The following is a 23,080-nucleotide window of genomic DNA, read 5'->3' as shown; positions in this document are numbered from 1 at the left end:
GATTGGGAAATGAACAACGTAATAATATGTGAAATATTTTTAGAACAGTCAGGTAATAACATCACAGGCTGCAGAACAGAACACATATAAGATCCAAGGCTGCAAATTAGTGCTAAGAATTCCTAGTGTGAAATCAGGCCACTGGCCCATCAAGTCTGCACTAATCCTCCAAAGAACATCCACCCAAACCTAGCCCCTCCACCCTACCTTACCCTCATAATCCTGCATTTCCCATGGTTAATCCACCTAACCCACACAATCCTGGACACTAAGGGCAATTCAGCATGGCCAATCTGCCTAGCCTGTTCATCTTTGGACTGTGGGAGGAAACTGAAGCACCCAGAAGAAACCCACACAAACTGGAGGCAGTGAATTGATCCTGGGTCAGTGGCGCTGTGAGGCAGCAGTGCTAACCACTGAGCCACCATGCTGCCCTAAGGGAGGAAGCAACATGAGGATGAAACATAAGGCAAACAATACATTCAGATGTTTCAGTGATCCATTGAGTAAAACAAAATTAGCTTTCTTTCATCCATACTGTGCTGTTCAACTTTTAATGCAAAGTATTGGAGGCATTGTAATTTTTCTATTATTATGGAATGCAAGGGAATAGAATATAATACTAGATCCTGAAAACCATCAAAACATATTTTGTGAAAGTGACATAGAATTTCTTCATTACCAATACATCAAAACTCCATAGAAAAGAAATTCTACCTTTTGTTGATTCATCTTCAATGGGTTGTTTAAATACTGTAATGTCTTTGAAAGTGCATAAAAATAAAACCACCTTGTCATATTCATTTCTTATGGGCGCAATTTGCATGTAGAACCAAACTGGAGTTCCTGTCAACAGAAAAAAATGAACACACTTAACATGTCATTCCATAAGGGGAAGTCAGCACACTTAGTCTATGTTATAGAACAGTTAGTAATTTTGGTCTGAATGAATAGTTAGACTTGTGTATTGCAGACATGATCTCTGCTGGATTACATTTTACTGAGTCACGTTATATAATCTGACCCAGAGATCTCTGAAAATTCCTCATTTAATTCTGGCTCAAAAACTTTAGTGCATAGTCAAGACAAAAAGGGAAGAATATGGTCAGCTTTTTCCATGTGCTCCACATATTTAACCCAGTGCAAAGAAAATTTTAGCTAAGGCCAATGGATATTGTGTAAGTGAGATCAGTGTTATTGGGTCAAAAGGGCCAATCATCTCCTCTTCCAGCTCAGTTAGTAATATGCGTATAGTTATCAAGATAAAGTCATTAAGTTGTATCAAGGATCAGCATTGTCATGACCCTGATAGAAAGACAGCACTGAAATTCAATCCCCTCTCTTCCAGAAGTCTTCATAAATGTGAAATATGATTAACAACCATCACCAGGATGGTTAATGGTTAATGGACAGTGACCATTATCTAGGAGGGGTGAAGACATATCAGCATTGTTGGTTGTATCTGGGACATTGTGTAAGGTATGATTTTGTGAGTATGACAGCTTCACTGGTCTGTGAGACAGTTCTCCCAATTTTGCCGATAGCCCCCAGAGTTGCTAAGGAGAATGATGAAGGGTTAACAGAGCTGAGCTCACGGTCGTCAATGCATGGTGTCTGCGTCAGTGGCAGGTGGTTTGTCCAATTTTGTTCTTTTTTGAGACTTTTTAGCAGATCATACAACCAAATGATTTGTTACAACATTTCAGAGACAGCTAAGGGTCAACCACATTGCTCTAGGTTCAGTGTCACATGTAGGTCAGACCAGATAAAGATGGCAGATTCCTTCCCTAAAGGACATTAGTGAACCAGGCTCTTACAGCGATTGATATTGATTTAATTGTCATCATTAGATATTTTATTTCAGACTTTATTGAATTCAAATTCCATCATCTGGAGTGCTGGGACTTAAATCAAGGTCCCCCAAAAATTACCTAAGTCTCTGGATTACTAACTAGCCAAGCAACAATGCCACTATGCTGTCCCCTCTCACAGACTGGTGAAAAACACTCCCTCTACTCTTTTATTCTGCATAACTTATCCATTTAGGTAAGCAATTCCTTTCGGTTTTTTTGCTCAGACACGTGGCAACTTAAAGGGGTTGACTTTTACTTGGCCTATGTGCGAACTTCTGGAGTGGTGATGCAACTTTGAGAGAAATATTCCATTCGAGTCCTGACTTTTGCCTTGTAAATGATGACCCGACTTTGGGAAATCAGGAGTGAGGTACCTGCTGCAGAATTCCTGTGGCCAGTTTTAAATGTGGCTGGTCCAAGGAAATATCTGGTCAGTGGTAATCTCTAGGAAATTAACTGTGGGGAATTCAGTGATAATAATACCATTGACCATAAAGAAGAGGTAGTTGGATTGTCTTTCATTGGAGATGCTTATTATTGGTTACTATGTGATGCAACTTCTGCTTGCCACTTGTTAGTCAAAGATAAAGATTTGTTATCACAGAATTATTACAGCGCAGAAGAAAGCCATTCACTGCATCAGGATCTGCACAAGCTTACAGAATGAGCACATTCACCTCGTGCCAATCCTCTGCCTTCTTCCTGAGATTTGATCTTAAATACATAAACATGAAGGCATGCAAATACTAATGTAAGAACAGTCAACTTTATTGGTTTTAGCCATGGTGCTACCAAGGCACGAGGCTGACAGATTTCAATTAATGACCAAATCATCCAATAATGGAGTGCAAGAAGGAATCTGTAATCATGGTTCACATTAAAAACCAAAATAATTATGCCTAGCTTGACAGACATTCATAGTAACTTCAAGCAGCTACAGTGCAAGTTCAAGGGAATGACCAAGCGTTAACATTCTCTGAAATATTACGAGTGCCACTTGAAGAACTAAGCTGCAAAGCGAAGACAAAACAAATTGGGGTCAAAATTCATCCTGGACAGTAACACTGAATTGGTAGAATTGAATTAACCATTCATTATACACAGCACTTCACACCCAGTTTCTCCAGTCAACATTCATCTAAGGGCTGACACAGGGACAATAATTGTTGATTCATCTGAAACTGGGGTAACTTCTAGGGCAAGAGGAAGGACATTATCAATTGTATTGTGCTCAGTTATGCAGAATTAGAAAGAAATGGATAAACTGAAAGTTTTTTTCTGTAAAGTTGAGGTAAAGGTCAATTAACAGTCAAGAACATTGCCATAGGATGCAACCAATTAACAAAAAAATCTTAAAGTTAAAAAAAAGTTGCTGAATCTAAATAAGCCACAGCTAGGTTATGAGAAAGCACAGAACAAGGACAAACATCTTTTAAAACAACAGGATAATGAATGGAGAGCATTAGCAATTCCTGATGAGGGGCTTTTGCTGCTGTGCTTTTCCAGCACCACTCTAATCTAGACTGTGTGAGATAAAATGCTGACTTTCTGGCATTGGTCAAGGTGGGAAAGCATGTGAAGAACAATGGTCATAGTTCCATATGGTCTGAGGTTGCAAAGTGAAGGAAAAGTGGACAGAATAGCATTAAAGATATAAACGTTTGGAAAACAGATTTGAGGATGACATGCAGACTGCAGACAAATAAGGCCAGAGAGGGCTAGACTAAAAATGGAGGGAAATATTAGTTAAATAGGTCTGATTGACAGGTCAGTGGCAGCATGTATAATTAGAAGTTGTAGAAAGATTTTGCAAAATGACAACAAGTCGAGATAAGAAGGAAGTAGCTAATACTATCTGGGTGAAGGAGAGGAATTTGAATTTCAGAGTTCGCCTTCAATACATCATAACAAGAACAAAAAACTGAGTTAATTCTTTTTTCATATTAACAAGAGAACTGAACAGTATACTACTTTACAATGTATTTTTCTTTGTAATACCATAATGATGAATTATGCATCCCTGATTGAGATCCGAGGGATTATAGCTCGAGTATGACTTATTCTCAAGAAACCCAAAACTTTTCTACAACCAGTCTCATGCAAATGCTCACAAATTCTTTTGATAAAATTGTGACATTAAAGAATATTAAGTAAAGTGTGCTATTTAAAAGAGAAAAGAAACAATTAACCATACTCCCATGGTGATAATTCCGGCCAATTATCAAACCAAGTTAGTTGTAATGAGGGACTGTTAAGAAGATGCAGTCGGGAATCTATTCGTGTTCAGTAGTGTCAGTCACTACTGGATTAGTGGTGCTGGAAGAGCACAGCAGTTCAGGCAGCATCCAACGAGCAGCGAAATCGACATTTCGGGCAAAAGCCCTTCATCAGGAATAAAGGCAGTGAGCCTGAAGCATGGAGAGCCTTTATTCCTGATGAAGGGCTTTTGCCCGAAACGTCGATTTCGCTGCTCGTTGGATGCTGCCTGAACTGCTGTGCTCTTCCAGCACCACTAATCCAGTATTTGGTTTTCAGCATCTGCAGTCATTGTTTTTACAGTGTCAGTCACTAGCTGAGCTGCCTGCTTCTTTATAGAGATTTACTTCCACTGCCTTGGATATACTAATCTGGTAACAATATCAAGGAGTCTAAGACAAGCTTCCCTGTGATCCAGACCACAGCCCTGTGTTTTAACCATGTATACTCATGACTCAGACTAAGCCAAAAGTACAAGAGGTGTCATTTGATTCAATGGCTTTATACTCTGAAAAACAAATTGTATGGAGCATTGAGCATGATGAAATTCTCTTGGTATAATTGTACGCTACCTACTTACATTCTGTTACAAACAATATATATTTCAACAGTCCACCAAGGAAATTTATCATAATATAATAAGGATTGCTCCTCTCCAACCATCCTAACAAGCACAATGTTTGTTTCTAGCCCCTAGCCCTGACTGAAACTCCTTATGAGCGCAGAATGATTGTCCCATTGTCCAGATTTGGATCAAAGTCTGCATAAATGGTAAACATGCTGCGATTAAGTGGGGACCTGCAAAACTTGCTGTTGGGACTGCTGCTCTTCCATATTTTAAGATGTTTTAGCTAAAGTGTGTTGAATTATAAGAATGATACCAGAGGTGCAGACTTGACTAATACCGTGAAAGATAGGGAAAAGCAACGTGGCAATATAGGTTATTCGTGAGGAAACCCAATAACTTAGAAATTAATAAAAGAATCACAGAATTGTTAAAGTGCAGGAGGCCACCATGTGGCTCATCATGCCAGCACTAGTTCTATTACCTTGTGCCAATTTCCTGCCTTTTCCCCATATCCCTGTCCATAATTTCTACCCAGATGATCATTCCATGCCCTCTTGTTTGCCTCAATTGAACCTGCCTCCACCACACTTCCAGGGTATGTATTCTAGACCCTAAATGCTCACTGTGTGACATTGCACTTGCTTTGTTTGCACATGATTTTAAATCTATGCCCTCATGTTCTTATTTATTTTACAAACAGGAACAGCCTCGCAGCTGCTCTTTCTGGCCCTCCTGATTTTGAAAATTTGTACAAAGTCTTTTCTCAGCCTTCTTTTCTCTAATGCAAACAGTACTACTCACAACCGCAGTTTCTCATTCCTGGAACCATTCTTATAAACAGGATCGTAGATTTAAAGCGAGATTGAGGCAGAGGCAGAAAAGCAAGCAGGGTCAGACTGGAGGAAGAGAAACAGAATTCTTCAATATCACATCCTTCCATTGGTGGAGGATTGGCAGTGACTATTGCTTACTGGATTCTGCTGCCCCTATGGGCAAAGTTGGACATGTAGTAGTGAGAGATGAGTCAGACAATAGGCAAAACAACCAGGTAGCTGAACTCTAATTGTGCCAACTTTTATACATAATGAGCAGGCAGTGTCAGGGAGGAAGATTAAACCAGCTTTGGGTGTGTGTTGAAGCAACAGTGGGCCCTGCAACTGGAATTTCCCATTATTTGTATCATCGATAGTCACAGGTGAGGTGCCAGAAGACTGGAGGTTGGCTAGCGTGGTGCCACTGTTTAAGAAGGGTGGTAAGGACAAGCCAGGGAACTATAGACCAGTAAGCCTGATGTCGATGGTGGGCAGGTTATTGGAGGGAATCCTGAGGGACAGGATGTACATGCATTTGGAAAGGCAAGGACTGATTAGGGATAGTCAACATGGCTTTGTGTGTGGGAAATCATGTCTCACAAACTTGATTGAGTTTTTTGAAGTAGTAACAAAGAGGATTGATGAGGGCAGAGCAGTAGACGTGATTTATGTGGACTTCAGTAAGGCGTTCGACAAGGTTCCCCACGGGAGACTGGTTAGCACGGTTAGATCTCACAGAATAAAGGGAGAACTAGCCATTTGGATACCAAACTGGCTCAAAGATAGAAGACAGAGGGTGGGGGTGGAGGGTTGTTTTTCAGACTGGAGGCCTGTGACCAGTGGAGGATCGCTGCTGGGTCCTCTACATTTTATCATTTACATAAATGATTTGGATGCGAGCATAAGAGGTACAGTTAGTAAGTTTGCAGATAACACCAAAATTGGAGGTGTAGTGGATAGCGAAGAAGGTTACCTCAGATTACAACAGGATTTTGATTAGATGGGTCAATGGGCTGAGAAGTGGCAGATGGAGTTTAATTCAGATAAATGCGAGGTGCTGTATTTTGGGAAAGCAAATCTTAGCAGGATTTATACACTTAATGGTAAGGTCCTAGGGAGTGTTGCTGAACGAAGAGACCTTGGACTGCAGGTTCATAGCTCCTTGAAAGTGGAGTTACAGGTAGGTAGGATAGTGAAGAAGGTGTTTGGTATGCTTTCCTTTATTGGTCAGAGCATTGAGTACAGGAGTTGGGAGGTCATGTTGCGGCCATACAGGACATTGGTTAGGCCACTGTTGGAATATTGCATGCAATTCTGGTCTCCTTTCTATCAGAAAGATGTCGTAAAACTTGAAAGGGTTCAGAAAAGATTTACAAGGATGTTTCCAGGCTTGGAGGACTTGAGCTATGGGGAGAGGCTGAACAAGCTGGGGCGGTTTTCCCTGGAGCGTCGGAGGCTGAAGGCTGACCTTATAGAGGTTTACAAAATTATGCGGGGCATGAATAGGGTAAATAGACAAAGTCTTTTCCCGGGGGTCTGGGAGTCCAGAACTAGAGGGTATAGGTTTAGGGTGAGAGGGGAAAGATATAAAAGGGACCTAAGGGGCAACTTTTTCACACAGAGGGTGGTACGTGTATGGAATGAGCTGCCAGAGGAAGTGGTGGAGGCTGGTACAATTGCAACATTTAAAAGGCATTTGGATGGGTATATGAATAGGAAGCGTTTGGAGGGATATGGGCTGGGTGCTGGCAGGTGGGACTCGATGGGTTGGGATATCTGGTCGGCATGGACGGGTTGGACCGAAGGGTCTGTTTCCATGCTGTACATATCTATGACTCTATTCCCCACCTTTAACCTGCCCACTTTTAACAGGGTCATATACCAATAGATTCATTGTTTGCTTGGTATACTACTTCAGGAACCAACAAAAAAGATATTTTTTCCAGACAGCCGGGATTTTAGGGGAAAAAAAAACTAACAGGAATCATTATAATTTAATAATTTATTCTGTGCTTCTGAATCGGATTGGTAAAACCGTAAAAAGCAGACAGGAAACATTAGCATTATTGTCAGGAACGATTTCACGGATGTATTACATTACAGCTTCTTTTACAGTGGCACCATTCAGATGTATCACTTGATTAGTTCACTGGATGAAATGGCATTCACAGCTTAAATGCTGTGTGGGAGTTTTGCTTTCTCCTAGCCAAAGCAAATGCTTTCTGGCATTCATACCAAATTTTGCTATTTCTCCTGCCATTTATTAACTGTGGTGGATGGTTTCAGCAGTATAGTGCAAAGCAGTGAGTATAGATTGCAATAGTATGTCAGTTCAATATTTCACTACTCGTTCAAAGGTTGACCTCACTGTATTGTGTTGTTTCAGCAAAGCATTTGAAAACTATAGGAAATCAAAGCTAACAAAATAACAGAAGTGCCATTGTCACGTACAGATTTGTCTCTTTCCTGCTAAAACTACTGCTAATTGATTGTGGATTGAGTGTCCCTTCTCAATTTCCTCCCTCCTCTTTCTTTCCTGGTATTTGGATGAAATTTCAAAGCAAATGTGAGCTTGAAATATATGTATCCTGCCTTACCACTATTGCTGTAGTGATATAAAAAAGCTCATGCAACAATTTAAATATGAAAAACTGCAGATGCTGGAAATCAGAAACAAAAACGGAAATTGCTGGAAATCTCAACCCGTCTGGCAGCATCTGAGGAGAGAAATCACAGTTAATGTTTCGGGTTGAGTGACCCTTTTTCAGAACTTTAGCTTTCCAGCAATTTCTGATTTTACAATGGTACAACAGTGGATCAAGACACTATGCAACCCAAACATGCAGCTCAAAAATAAAAATTTTGCTTGCGATTTGTATGAATCTTTAGTCAAGTGGAAGTCATCAAGTCATAGAGTCATACAGCACAGAAACATACCCTTCGGTCCAACTTAACATGCCGACCAAGTTTCCCAAAGTAAACTGGTCCCATGTTCCTGCATTTGACACATATCCCGCTAAATCTTGACGATTCACGTAACTATCCAAATGTCTTTTAAATGTTGTAACAGTACCTGCATCTATCACTTCCTCTGGCAGTTTATTCCAAATATTCCTAGAAGTTACCCCTCATGTCCATTTTAAATCTTTCTCTTTTCACCTTAAAAATGCCCCCTAGTTTTGAACTCCTCACCTTTGATATTCACCTTACCTGTGCCCCTCATGATTTTATCAACCTCAGATGCTCAAAGCCCCTCAATAGTCTAAACTACCAAACGTTCTTCTTCTAACTTAACAGGAGTTAGATTTATAATTTAACTGAGATTGATCGTTCAGAGTTTTTGCTACAAGAAGTGAATGCATTGATCTTTCAGCATTCCTTAGATTTTTGGAAAGTTTTTATGGAATGAAAGGTAACAAAATGTAATACTTTTTCAAGGAAGGAGCGAGTGAAGTAAAAGGGATCAAAATGCAAGTTAGCCTGACATCAGTAGCAGAGAAATGTTACATTGTATAATTAAGAAATGTCAACAGGACATTTAAAAAATAATTTAATGAATAAGCAGAGCCAACACATACTTATGAGAAGGAAGTCATGTTTCACAAATGTGTTAGGGGTTATTTCATAGCTAGCAATGATAGATAGGGAGAAGCAATGGATATAGTGCAGGTGGTTACAAGAACAGTCTATAAAGTACCAGAAGTTATGACACTAAATTGTGGTTTGTGCAATTAGGGCTAATATATTCAGATTGATGGAAAATTGCCGAAAAGTCAGAAAACAGAAATGAGGAATAAACAGGGCATTGTTTGACTGGCACATCCCAAGGATCAGTTCTTGGATTTTAAACATGTTTAACTTATATCAATGACCCAGATAGAGGAAGAGATCAAGTGACATTTATCCAAGTTTGTTGAGGAGACAAAGGTAGATGAGAGTGTAGGCCATGAGGAAGAAGGCAAGTAACTCAGAAGGAATACAGAATGGTTACTTGAGTGGGCAAGAATATGGCAGATTGACGGTAACGTGGATAGGTGAGAAACACTTTATATCCCATAATAAAACTAAATACAATATATAGTATTCACGGATTGGCCAGGTTGTAATCTTACTGTTATGTTACTGAAAGATTATGCCATAAACTTTATTAATTAATGCAACTAGGATCTACTCCATAACATTTTCTGTATGTGTTTCTAACATACAGCTGCCTAGACTTCAGGCTTCGGGTAAGGTCTCTGTATTTTTTACTCTTCCTCCTTATATCGGTCCATGCTGTGCTAGTTGTGCCTAGTCAGGAGCAGCACCCTGACATTATTGCAAGGGTGCTCCTGGGTTCTAGACTCCCACATGACAGAGTAGCCTTTATTACAAAGGAACTGAACTATAAGGTTTTAAAAGTCCAAGTACAATTATATAGGATTTTAATAGACCACACTTGGTGAACTGTTGACATTTTTGGTCTCTTTACTGAAGAAACAATATAATTCCTTACAGAGAAACAGCAACAAAGGCTTACTAGCCTACTCCTTGGGATCAGAGGATTTTCTAGAGTTAATGAACTGCATTATTCAATCTGTGCAGTCACTTTCATTCGTTTCAATGATTCTGTCGAAACTATTGTCACAAAGCTAGTCCCTTTTCTTCGAAAAGCTGTTCCTTGGCTCAAGGAGACTCTGTCCTTGATTTTTTTCAGAGGGGTAATAAACCAGGCCGGGCTCAGATCTGTCTGGTTTGGTACAGAGATGAAAAGGACTTTGAGAGGCCTTTTGTTAATATGTAAACAGATGAGATTTCAGGCCTAAGTGATCATGTTTTAGAGGTGACCTGTATAATGAAAGGGGAGTGGTCAGCTCTCCAGCTGAGCTGGGCAGTTTTTTAGGTCAGTCTTGAACTGGTTGGAAGTTCAACAGGGAGCTGTGTGGAAACACTTTTTTTTCTGCCCTTCAACTTCAACCTGTAAGCATATGCTCCATTTACACTGCCTTTTAAAGGAAGTTTGCTTATTTGGACTGTTGTGTATATTTGGAACATAATAATTAAGTCTTGTTTGAATAGACTGAATTCTGTAGGGGTTCTTTAAAAGGGAAAGTCAGCTTAAAAGGCTGGAGATAAAGGCTGATGGTAGACTTAGTGAGGAAGAGAGTGAGAAGGAGCAAGCCACAGGTAGTCAGAAGCCGAGTGAGAAACTGTTTAAGTATGTTCAAGCATTGCCTAAATTTGATGAGAAGGATGTGGAAGCCTTTTTCATCTCATTTGAAAAGGTGGCTAAACAAATGCAGTGGCCAGTGGCAATGTGGGTTTTGTTGATCCAAATGAAACTTGTAGGTAGGGTTAGTGAGGTATTCGCAGCATGATCAGAGGAGGTATCTGGGGAGTATGAGGAGGTGAAAAAAGCCATTTTAAGTGCATATCAGCTTGTATCAGAAGCCTATAGATAATGTTTCAGGAATCTAAGGAGGGACCCTGGTCATACCTATAACGAGTTTGAAAGGATCAAACACAGTAATTTTGAGAGATGGATAAAAGCTTTAAAAATTGAGCAAACCTATGATGCCCTTAGCGAGGTAATTATTTTGGAGGAATTCAAAAATTCACTGCCTGAAGTCATGCAAACTCATGTGGAAAAGCAGAGAATTAAAGTGCCAGATCTGCTCAAAAGTTATACATGCAAGGGTAAAGTTTGTTCACATAGGCCAGGAGTAGCAGGTAAAGAGGTTACAATATTAAGGGACACAGAATCCTCTCAGTCTGTAATGCTGAAGGATGAGGAGATGTGCATCCCTGAGAGACTATTGCCAGAAAAGGTACTAGTAACAGGAATTCATGGTGAGACAAAAAGTGCTCAATTATGTAAAGTAAGGCTAGTGAGTCCAGAGAAGAGTGGAGAATTTGTGGTAGGTGTACTGGACAAACTCTCAGCTCCAAGAATACAATTTGTCCTTGCAAATGATATAGCTGTTTCACAGGTAGGTGTGCTGCCTACTTGCGTTGAAAGCCAGTGGAGACACAGGTAAGTGAAGACATGGAGACAGTTTATCCAGGAATTTTCCCAGATTGTGCGATCTCATGATCATAGAGGCACAAGTTGAAACAGGAGCGATCAAAAGGCACAGATAAGGAAGCTGACATAGTGTTATCCAAAACTTCCTTTGGTCAGGTGAGTGGCACAGAGAAGGAGCAAATACGTAAATGTGCAAGTATCTTTGGCTCTGCTAAGCTGATTGAATTACAGCAGAAAGATGGGGAGTTAAAACAGTTATATCAAAAAGCATTTACTGAGAAAGAAAGTGAATGCATTCCTGTGTGTTATTACTTAATAAATTATATCTTAATGAGGAAATGGAGACTATCACACATTCAAGCAGATAAGAAATAGACAGAGATTCATCACGGTGGCTCAGTGTTTAGCACTGCTGCCTCACAGCACCAGGGTCCCAGGTTCGATTCCAGCCTCGGGCGACTGTCTGTGTGGAGTTTGCACATTCTCCCCGTGTCTGCGTGGGTTTCCTCTGGGTGCTCTGGTTTCCTCCCACAGTCCAAAGATGTGCAGGTCAGGTGAATTGGCCTTGCTAAATTGCCCATAGTGTTATGTGCATTAGTCAGAGGGAAATGGGTCTGGGTGGGTTACTCTTCGGAGGGTCAGTGTGGACTTGTTGGGCCGAAGGGCCCATTTCTACACTGTAAGTAATCTAATCAAATTGTTTTGCCATTAGGGTATAGAAAGGAGGTGCTGTGAATAGGGCATGAGCTACCACTTGGAGGTCATTTAGGGGTGAGGAAAACACAGGCTAAAATACAAAGACATTTTTACTGGCATGGACTACACAAGGATGTAGTTGAATTTGCCGGGCGTGTCATACATGTCAGCTAATCAGAAAACCACAGGCAGTAATAAAACCTGCACCTTTAAATATCTATTCTAGCTTTTGAGGAACCTTTCACAAGAGTCTTGATTGATTGTGTAGTTCCCCTACCTCAAACAAAAAATGGGAATAAGTATTTATTAACAATAATGGATGTGTCAACGAGGTTTCCAGAGGCAATTCCATTATGTAACATCACAGCTAAAAGGGTTGTAGAAGAATTAGTTTCACCTTTTACTAGATACAGACTACCAATAGAGATCCAGTCAGATTAAGGATCAAACTTCACATCCAAACTATTCAAGGAGGTTTTGCATAACTTGGCAATAAACCAGTTCAAATTCATCCAGAATCACAGGGAGCATGAGAGAGATAGCATCAAACACTAAAGACTATGTTGAGGGCTTATGGTCAGGATTATCCAGATGATTGGGATAAGGGAGGAGGGATGCACCGAATGAATCGACCAAATTCAGTCCATGTGAATTAACTTCTGGGCATGAAGTAAGAGGACTGTTAAAATTGATTAAGGAGAAATGAATGACTCAGAATTCAGAGACCACCCATCTGGACTGTGTGTCAAATTTTAGAGAATGATTAAATAGAATTAGAGTTGGCTGGACAGCACTTAAAAGTATCACAGCATACAATGAAACAGGAAGTGGATAAAAAATCACAAATTCGCAATTTTGCAATTGGGGATAAGGTACTGGCGCTGCTTCCAGTAACAAGTGTGCCTTTAAAACCCAGGTTTAATGGACTTTATCAAATTGAGAGGAAATTGAGTGAGGTGAGCTACTTGATAAGGACTCCAGACAGGAAGAAATCTCACAGAGTGTGTCTTGTAAATATGCTCAAAGGTATTTTGATAGGGAAGGAAAGCAAGAGAAGGTGTTAATGATTACAGCACAGAAGGAAGAACCAAGTTCAGAGGATTCTGAATTGGACATTCCTCAAATCAAATTGGACAATGAGGAAGTTGTCAAAATTTGGTAGAAATTATTGAGTTACCTTCCCAAAGAAAACCGAAATGACCTGAAAGAATTTTAACTCTCACATGGAGAGATATGCAGAAATAAACTGGCAAGTACTAACCTAATTGTGTATGATGTAGATATAGGAGACGCTGTTCTGATTAAGCAATGTCCTTATAGGCATAACCCTCTAAAGTTGGCACAGGTTCAGAAGGAATTAGAGTGCATGCTCCAAGATGGCATAATCAAAGTGAGTTACAGTGACTGGAGCTCACCCATAGTCATGGTGCAAAGCCAGATGGTACCCAACAGTTATGTGTGGACTCTCGCAAAGACAATGCCATTACAAAGACTGATGCATATCCAATTCCACGATTGGAGGGCTGTGTCAAAAAAGTAGGACAAACGACTTACATTTCTAAGTTGGACTTGCTCAGATGCTATTGGCAAGTACTTCCGTCAGGGAGAGCAAAGGCAATGTTGGCTTTCGTAATCCCAAATGGACTACATCAGTTCAAAGTCATGCCATTTGGTATGAAAAACACTTCAGCCACATTTCAGAGACTGACGAATAAGGTCATTGCCAGATTACCCAATTGTGTGGTATACATTGATGACCTGGTGATTTTTAGTCACTCATGGAAGGAACATTTACCCATTTATCGGACTTGTTCGATCAACTTTGGAAGGCAGACTTGGTGGTAAACATAGCTAAAAGTGAATTTGCCAAAGCCCAAGTCACCTTCCTGGGCCATGTTATTGGACGTGGACAAATGGCACCACAAGACGCAAAAGTGAAAGTAACTGGGGAATTTCTCACACTGTTGATGAAAAAAATCAGTACTATGGTTCCTGGGGTTGAGTGGATTTTACCGAAAGTTTGTGCTGAACTTTAGCAGCGTGGCTGCTCCACTCACCGAATTGTTAAAAAAGGGCTACAAGTTTCAGTGGACAGCAGACTGTCAAAAGGCATTTGACAGCCTAAAAACCATGTTAACCACTGCCCCAGTATTAGCCACACTGGATTAAATGAAGCCTTTCAAGGTGGCTATCAATGCCAGTGTTGTGAGTGTCAGTGCAGTGCTCCTGCAGGAGGATGACTTGGACACAGAGACTGGTTTTAAAACACACCCTTCGAGAATCTTGACAAGGATACCAGCTCGATCAAAGTTTATTTAGTGTAGATTAAAAGAAAAGTCTGATCCCACAATAATGAAGGTGTTTTCGGTAATTGTCACTATATATTAAATACACCTATAGTAACACCTAAATACACCTAACTGTTAGAATTAACAATGCAACCTATAAACTATCATTAAGGGATGTAGCTGAATTCCTATGAGCAATCAACCTTTGACAGTAAAAATGAGGCCCACTTCATGAGCAGGGAAGATGGAGTGACAAATTGTGTCAATAGACAACCTCTAAGAGACCAATAGAGGTTGTAAAACATGGAAAATAAACTATTGCAGTTTCAGACCTCAGCAAACAGAAAGCTGCAAAGTTCATCCTATCGGGTGCAACTCTTCTTCAGGGCTGGGGGTGGGTGTAAGGGGAGCTGCAGATCAAAGGGATGTTGGGGAAGCGTTTTTGGTGGGGGGGGCAAGGTGGTGAGGTAGGGAAAGGTGAACACAGGTGGATGGTTCACCTATCCCTACTTCACCACCTTGCCTCCCTCCCCATTCAAATCCCTCCCCATCCCATCCCTTTACCTACAACTCTCCTTACAATCAACCCCCATCCTTAAGAAGGGTTACATTTGAAACATTGACTTCTCCACCTCCTGACGCTGCCTGGCTTGCTGTGTTCTTCCAGCCTCCTACTTGTCTACCTTAAGTTCCAGCACTTGCATTGTTTTTGTCTCGAGTGAATTTCATCCTTGCCAATTTAATTTGAATATGTGCCATCCAGTGGGAAAACTAGTCGAAAAGGTATTTAAAATAAAGATAGTGGGGACCAGCCGAGAATCAAACTTATGTTTTGAACCAATTTGAACAGTAAGATAGACAAACTGTGATTGTTTGATTTCCCAAGGCTGAGAGAAGCTGCTCCCCAGTTTGTTTGCTTTGTCAAAGGAATAAAACATTAGATGTAACTACATAACTTCACATATAACTAACTTTGCATTGGAACTGATATTATACATTTGATAGTAATGAGCAGAAATTAGCATCCTTTTATATGTTGTTACAAAGTGGAAGGTGTGTACTATACCTTTACGAGAGAGTGAAGGCCGTTTTGGCAGTGCGAGGTTGCAGGCAACTGTTACATGATTGACTAGCAGTCTCAGAGTGTACTGGAAAATTAAAAATATGTAACATTTGGCTGCAAACTATATACCTCAGTTGTTTTGACCACTATTTGAATTTAAGCAACCAGTTTAAATTATGTACCATGAGTGTGGTGCTGGAAAAGTACAGCACATCAGGCAGCATCTGAGGAGCAGAAGAATCAATGTTTCGGGCATAAGCTCTTCAGATGCTGCCTGACCTGCTGTACTTTTCCAGCACCACACTCTTGACTCTGATCTCCAGCATCTGCAATCCTTACTTTCTCCTAGTTTAAATTATGCCCCAGGATACTAAAACCCAACCAAATTTGAATTGCACTCTTTTGACAACATTGAACCAATGAGATGATCCAATGTTTCGGGTATAAAAGAAGCCAGCATTTTGGAAAGTTAGCTGGAGAAAGCACCAACTGCCATTGAGGGACTGTCTGAGAAACACTCTCTATTAAAGGTACCTTTTTCATATGAAACATCTTTGCAGCAAAAGAATGAAGATGATCCAAGGAGACCCAGAAACAGAGGAAGGTCGACACCGGAGACAACAGCCACTGTCTGGTATTGAAAATAAAGTTGCTCTAAATTTAATAGGGGTTTTATTAGATCAGAGCTGAAAATGTGTTGCTGGAAAAGCGCAGCAGGTCAGGCAGCATCCAAGGAAGAGAATCGACGTTTTGGGCATGAGCCCTTCTTCAGGATTCCTGAAGAAGGGCTCATGCCTGAAACGTCGATTCTCCTGCTCCTTGGATGCTGCCTGACCTGCTGCACTTTTCCAGCAACACATTTTCAGCTCTGATCTCCAGCATCTGCAGTCCTCACTTTCTCCTCGTTTTATTGGATCAGTACATTTTGTTATAGAGTGGGAGGTAGATAACAAACCTTTAAGAGAAAGGAGGCTTAGAGTTGTAAATAGTTGTTGTTTAATGTTCACTTTTAGAGTTAAAGAATAAATTCATTTTTTTCCTTTAAATAGTGGAATTTGGGTATTTCTCTGCCACTCATTTTTTAAACAGATTATGAGGCTCTTCTGTGCATTTGGTTCAATTAGCAGAAGGGCTCACCGCCGTGTGGTAACAATATCCTGTAATAAGTTTAGTAGGGAATATACTTAAAGAATTTGAAAAAGTCATTAGTGATAATTAGGTATCCAATTTATTGGTCATTAACATGATACAGCTGGCAAATGTCTGGGAAGGTTTATAACTAACAGTATTGGAATATGATTGAATGAGATGCATTGTGAGATCTCAAGGACTAGTGATAAAAGTAAACATCATTAGGTCATGAGAGGACCTTGGGCTGTCCATAGAGATATCCATCAGTGATCATGTGTTTACAAGATTGGATATATAGATGAGGGGAATATGACTAACAATAATTACAATTATTGCATGTAATTATTGTAATGTAAAATATATTAAAATGCTGTACTGGGCTGGGAAATCCAGAGTTTCCAATGAATATTGTTTCCAGGAACCTCTCCCACACTGCATTGGCAAAAAGCTCTGAATAAAGACTGGCTTGTACTGCTACACAAAGGAGTCAAATCTCCTCTTTGACATCTCACCCCCAAAAATCAGATTTTATTTGCGACTTACATCATTCATAATTTTTATGTCCACTACTCTCCAATAAAATAGGTATGTTTGTTCTACTAAATTCTTAAACACTTCTCCACATTTAGCTGCTAGGATGAAGCCATTTGAAAATTAGTTGCTAACACTTTTTAGATTATTTATTTCACAATGTTCATTTTTTTTCTCTGCTCGATTAATTAATGCAATTTACTTCATGATTTGGCTTTAATGTAATAAAAAAAATCTGGAATGATAATCTTCAATACACAACACAGAAACTCTGCTGGTCAATTTTATAATCAAATGTACTGAGGGTACAAAGATAGATAGGAAAGCAAGTTTTGAAGTGGATACAAAAGGAGGATATTTTGAAGTTTCAGGTAGTGGGAAACGAGGCAAACGGGGGCACCGAATTGTGCAGGAGGCAAAAATTGTATGGAAAAGTATGGAATGACACATAGGTTCAAATTTTCCAAAATTACTTTGGCGTGTGAAAAATTCAACTTGATTGGATAAGAGCAATTATATCTCCTTTATCCAAAAATGGAGAAAGACAGAAAGCAGAAAATCATAGGCCAGTTAGCTTAACACCTATCACAGGGAAGATGTTGGAAAGTGCTATTAATACAGAACACTTAGAAAAGTTCAGGGTAATCAAGCAGAGATAACATGTTTTTTTGAAAGGACAACTTATTCAATCTATTGGAGACCTGTGAGAAAGTAAATTGTGCAGTGGATAAAAAGCAACAAGTCAATGTATTGTACATAGATTTCTGACAGCAACTGTGAAAAATAAAAATTCATCATGAAAGATCAATATATTGGCATGGATAGAGTTGTTTTAAATCCAACTGTTCAGACATGTTATGACACATTTTTGGGGCAGCTGGGATTTGAACTGAGGCCCCCTGGCTCAGAGGTAGAGACACTACCACCACACTACAAGAGCCCCTTTATTAGCATGGATAGAAGACTGGCTAGCAAATAAGAAGCAGAGAGTAAACATCAATGGGTTACTGTAACAACATGGGTTAAACTCTCCTGCTTAATTTAAACCAGCAACACAGAAAAGATTTATCCTGTGCAGTATTTTGTGAAAATTTGAGAGGCCAAGAACTATTTAGAGTAAAAATTAACAACTTTATTTCTGAAAGTTTAACAGAGAGTAATTAACTAATAACTATTTACAACTCCTTCCTCTTATCTATCTTTTATATTCCCTTCTACAATACTAGTCCGATAAAAGCTCCCGATTAAGATTTACCAAAAATTCAAGCTTTCAAAACTAGCCATCTGTCGAGTCTTCGATTTGGATCTTCCTGTGTCTTCTTTTCTTCTTCTTAGGGATTATGCTTCACAGGTCGCGGATCAATAAAGGTACCTTTAAGAGAGCTACTTTTCAGGCAGTGTCTACATGCTGGTGACATGGCAGTTCTCGTCCCAACTGTTCAATTTTCCTCATTCTTATACCTCCAAAGCATTGGATTGTCTCATTGGTTTTTAAGATTGTCAATAAATTAAATTCAAACTAGATTGGAGTTTGGCATTTTTGGGGGTTTAATTTAAACTGATTGGCCTAATTCAAATCTGTTTTTGTCTCCAGGTAACCAGCTATCCCAGCTACCCCCGTAGCTGGACCACATGTTACATTGTATCTTATTCAGAACACTTGGTGCTGTCAGGTTGTTCTGCTAGCTTTTAACTCTCTTCAAGATACAGTACACCTACATCGTCATAACAGTTATTTTCTCATAAGCAATGAGTGGTAATCAGTACTAATCACTTTATACAATTTATTTGAATGACGTGGATGAAGGGACTAAAAAGACAGTTATTAAATATGCTGATGGTGCAATGACAGTTAGGAAAGTAAGTTATGAAGAGGAGAGAAGAAAGCTACAAGGCGATACAGATAGATTAAATGAATGGACAAAGATCTGACAAATGGCTTATAATGTAGGAAAACGTGAAATTGTCCATTTAGGCGTGTAGAAGCATATTATGTAAATTGTGAAAGATTTTGAATGTCTGAAATGCAGTGGGATATGTGTTTGCTTACACATGAATTGTAAAAGGTTACTGTGTTGGCACAGCAAGTAATTAGGAAAGTTAAAAAAATATTATTAAACTCACTGCAAGGGGAATAGAAAACAAAAGTAGGGAGGTGATACAGTTTGTTAGAAAGACCATATCTGTTGACCTGCGTACAATGCTAGGAATCTCCTCATTTAAGGAAGAAGGTAAATGTGTTAAAAATAGTTCAGGGAAGGTTTACCTGACTAATACATGGAATCGGCATGCCATTTTAAGAGGAAAGGGTGATCAGGCAAGGCTTAGGTCTGCTTGAATCTAAAGAGTAAGAAATGGGGTGGAATTTGTTAAGTGTGTTCAGGAAAGTTTCCTCAAGCAGTATATAGAGGGTCCTACTCGGGAAGGGGCAAAACTCGACCTACTTTTGGGAAACAGGACAGGACAGGTAACAATGGGGAGCACTTTGAGACTAGTGACCATAATTCTATGAATTTTAAATGCTATGGGGAGGGACAAAACTGGTCCACAGGTTCATGCTCTAAATTAGGGCAAAGCAAATTTTGATGGAATTAGACAAGAGCTTGCAGGGGTTGAGTGGAGTAGTTTGGGAGTGGGAGGAAGTGGGAGGCCTTTAAAAGTGAGATAGCTAGAGTTCAAGCTCTATATGTTCCTGTGGGGGTGAAGGGCCAAGGTTGGCAGGAATAGGGAACCCTGGATGACAAGAAAAATTGAGGCTTTGACCATAAAAAAGGAGGTATGGCTCAGATGTCGGCAGTTTGGATCAAGGGCATCCCTGAAGGTATATAGGGAATACAGGAGTTTACAGAAGAACAAAATCAGGAGGGTGAAAAGGGGGCACAAGATAGTCTTGGCTGAGAAGGTTAGGGTGAATCTAAAGACAGTCTTTAAGTATATTAAAGGAAAAAGAATAACTAAAAAGAGAATAGGTCCCCTCAAGGACTAAAGTGGACATGTGTGTGTAGAATGCCAGGATGTGGGCGAGGTCCTCAAATGAATACTTCTCTTTGTGTTTACCAAGGAGAAAGACATGAAGGCTTGGAAACTGGGGAAGTTAGTGATCATATCTTGGGGACAGTCCATATCACAGTAGAGGAAGTGTTGGAGGTATTAGAATGCATGAAGGTGGATAAATCTCCTGGACATGATCAGATATATCCAAGAACACTGCAAGAGGCTTGAGAAGAAATTGCAGGGGCCCTGGGTGATATTTTTGCAACATCGTTAGCCGCGGGTGAGGTCCTGGAACATTGGAGGTTAGCAAATGTTGTGTAATTATTCAAGAAGGGCTGCCAAACTAAAAAACCTGGGAACTATAAACCAGTAAGCCTAACAGCTGTGGTAGGTAAGTTACTTGAGAAGATTCTGAGAATAAGACACAGATGCATTTGGAAAGACAGGGTTTGATTAGGAATAGTCAGCACGGCTTTGTGCGTTGGAGATCATGCCTCACAAATTTGTTAGAGTTCTTTGATGAAGTGACCAAGTAAGTTGACAAGGCAGGGTGACAGACATAGCCTATATGCATTTCAGTAAGGCTTTTGTTAGGTTTCACATGGTAGGCTGCTCTGGAAGGTAAGATCGCATTGGAATCCAGGGGGATCTGGCAAATTGGATACACAATTGGCTTGACGGTAGGAAGCAGTGAGTAATAGTGGAAGGATGCTTGTCAGACTGAAGGCCTGTAACTAGTGGAATGCCTCAGGGATACGTGCTGGGCCCCAGTACTATTTGTTATCTATATCAATGATTTGGATAAGACTGTACAAGGCAACGATTACTAAGTTTGCAGATGACACTAAAATAGCTTGTATTATGAACAGCGAGGAAGGTTATCAGAAATTTCAGCAAGACCTTGATCAATTGGGGAATTAGGCTGAGAAAGGACAACTGGAATTTACTATAGATGAGTGCGAGTTCCAGCATTTTGGAAAGTCAAACCAAGGTTGGAGTTTCATGGTGAATGGTAGCACCCTAAGAAGTGTAGTGGAACAGAGAAACCTTAGAGTTCAGATGCACGGTTCTCTGGAAGTGGGGTCACAGGTAGTCAGGGCAACGAAGGCAGCTTTTGGCCACTGGCATTTATCAGTCAGGACATTGAGTACAGAAGTTAGGAAGTTATGTTGCAGTTGTACAGGATGTTGGTGAGGCTGCACTTGGAGCATTGTGTTTAGTTTTGGTCACCTTGCTATAGGAAGGATGTTATTAAAATGGAAAGTGTGCAGAAGAACTTTACAAGGATGTTGCCAGGACTCAAGGGTCTGAGTTATCTGCAGAGATTGGACAAGCTAGAATTTTTTTCCTTAGAATATAGGAGATTGAGGGGGATCTTATAGAAGTGTATAAAATCATGAGAGGAATGGATAGGGTGTATGCACTCAGTCTTTTTCCCTGGGTTGGAGAATCAAGGACTAAAGTACATCAGTTTAAGTTTAGAGGAGAAAGAATAAAAGGGAACCCAAGGGGTAAATTTTTTACACAGAGGGGGTGGTACACATATGGAATGAGCTTCAGTGGAAGTGGTTGAGGCAGGTACATTAACAAAGTTTAAAAGGCATTTGGACAAATACATGGATAGGAAAGGTTTAGAAGCATGTGGACCAAGTGCAGGGTAATGGGGTTAACATGGATGAACATTTTGATCAGCATGGACCATTTTGAGACAAAGGGCTTGTCTCCATTCTGTAGGACTCTATTACTCTATGACTCTATCTACAGCAGGATGAAACTATAGAACAAAGTTGGCAATGAACTAACAGCAAATGTCAAATGTCAGGAGCCTCTTTTTAATACATTTGCATGCCATGTATGCTCATGAAAAGGCAATGTCACCAGAATGAAGTGTACCTTTCCGGTTAAATAATCAGAAAACAAAAAGCATATGCTTTCATATTCATGACTGCTACGAGGTATAGCAAAAAATTAGAAAGGCAATTGGTTTTGGATCTATTGCAAGGGGGATAGAGTATAAAAATAAAGAGAGAAGTCCCTACACAACCAAACTGGGCATTAGTGAGACCATTGAGAATAACTGTGATCTCCTTTGATATGAGTTTCCAACATTACAATCTTCTTTTTCTGTAGAGGACACCTTGTTGAAGAGCTTTAACTGGGGTATCAACTGATGTACATTAGTATGTTAATTAAGTCACAAATAGTTTTGATCTGCCTGTCTGGCCAAAAAGACCTAATTTTATATTTCTGCAATGCCAAACTTCTTCAACATAATCCAACACTGATAAATTTTAATATAATAAAAATGAATTATTTTCTTAAAACTTGGTACTTTATTTCTGTACTTCAATCCCATGTGTATGACCCAATTTGTATTTTTCTCACTGCAAAATGGTAAGGCAAATAGAAACAATGTTATTTCCTGGCTGCCTGACCATCAAAATGTTTCAGTGTGATTGACTGCTAAGATTGTTTGTCGACATAGCTTTTTCTGGAGCCTATAACTCCTGTATTGTTGGATCCAAAATGTTACCAAATGTGGCATTAATGAACCCTATTGGATTGATACCTGGCACATCGGATAATTGTCATGTTGTTGGAGGTCAGTCATGTCAGCTCCACAACATCTCTGCAGGAGTTCCTCAGGGTAATGTCCTAGGTTCAACCATCTTCAGATGCTTCACCTATGACCTTCCCTCCATCTTAAGGTCAAAAATAGGGATGCTCGCTCATGATTGCACAATGTTCAATGCTATTTCTGACTCTTAGGTCCTGAAGCAGTCCATAGCCAAATGTAGCAGGAACAGGACAATATCCAGGCTTGGGCTGAGAAGTGGCAAGATACATTTGTGCCAGGTAATTACCATCACCAATAACAGATAAT

At 39.9% G+C, this 23,080-nt stretch overlaps 1 protein-coding gene across 3 annotated transcripts in view; it reads right to left on the bottom strand.

Annotated features, from left to right (window-relative positions):
- Window positions 1-23,080, bottom strand: part of LOC140476173 (voltage-gated delayed rectifier potassium channel KCNH5) — a 312,744-nt gene that overhangs the window by 216,333 nt on the left and 73,331 nt on the right. For all 3 annotated transcript variants that reach the window (XM_072568342.1, XM_072568343.1, XM_072568345.1), the window contains exon 4: window positions 718-846. In XM_072568342.1, coding sequence (XP_072424443.1) covers window positions 718-846 — 129 coding nt within the window. The remainder of the gene's footprint in view (window positions 1-717; window positions 847-23,080) is intronic.

This window comes from Chiloscyllium punctatum, chromosome 4 (assembly GCF_047496795.1).
Source record: "Chiloscyllium punctatum isolate Juve2018m chromosome 4, sChiPun1.3, whole genome shotgun sequence".
Classification (NCBI taxonomy): Eukaryota; Metazoa; Chordata; class Chondrichthyes; order Orectolobiformes; family Hemiscylliidae; genus Chiloscyllium; species Chiloscyllium punctatum.
This window is presented reverse-complemented; position numbering and strand designations above follow the sequence as displayed.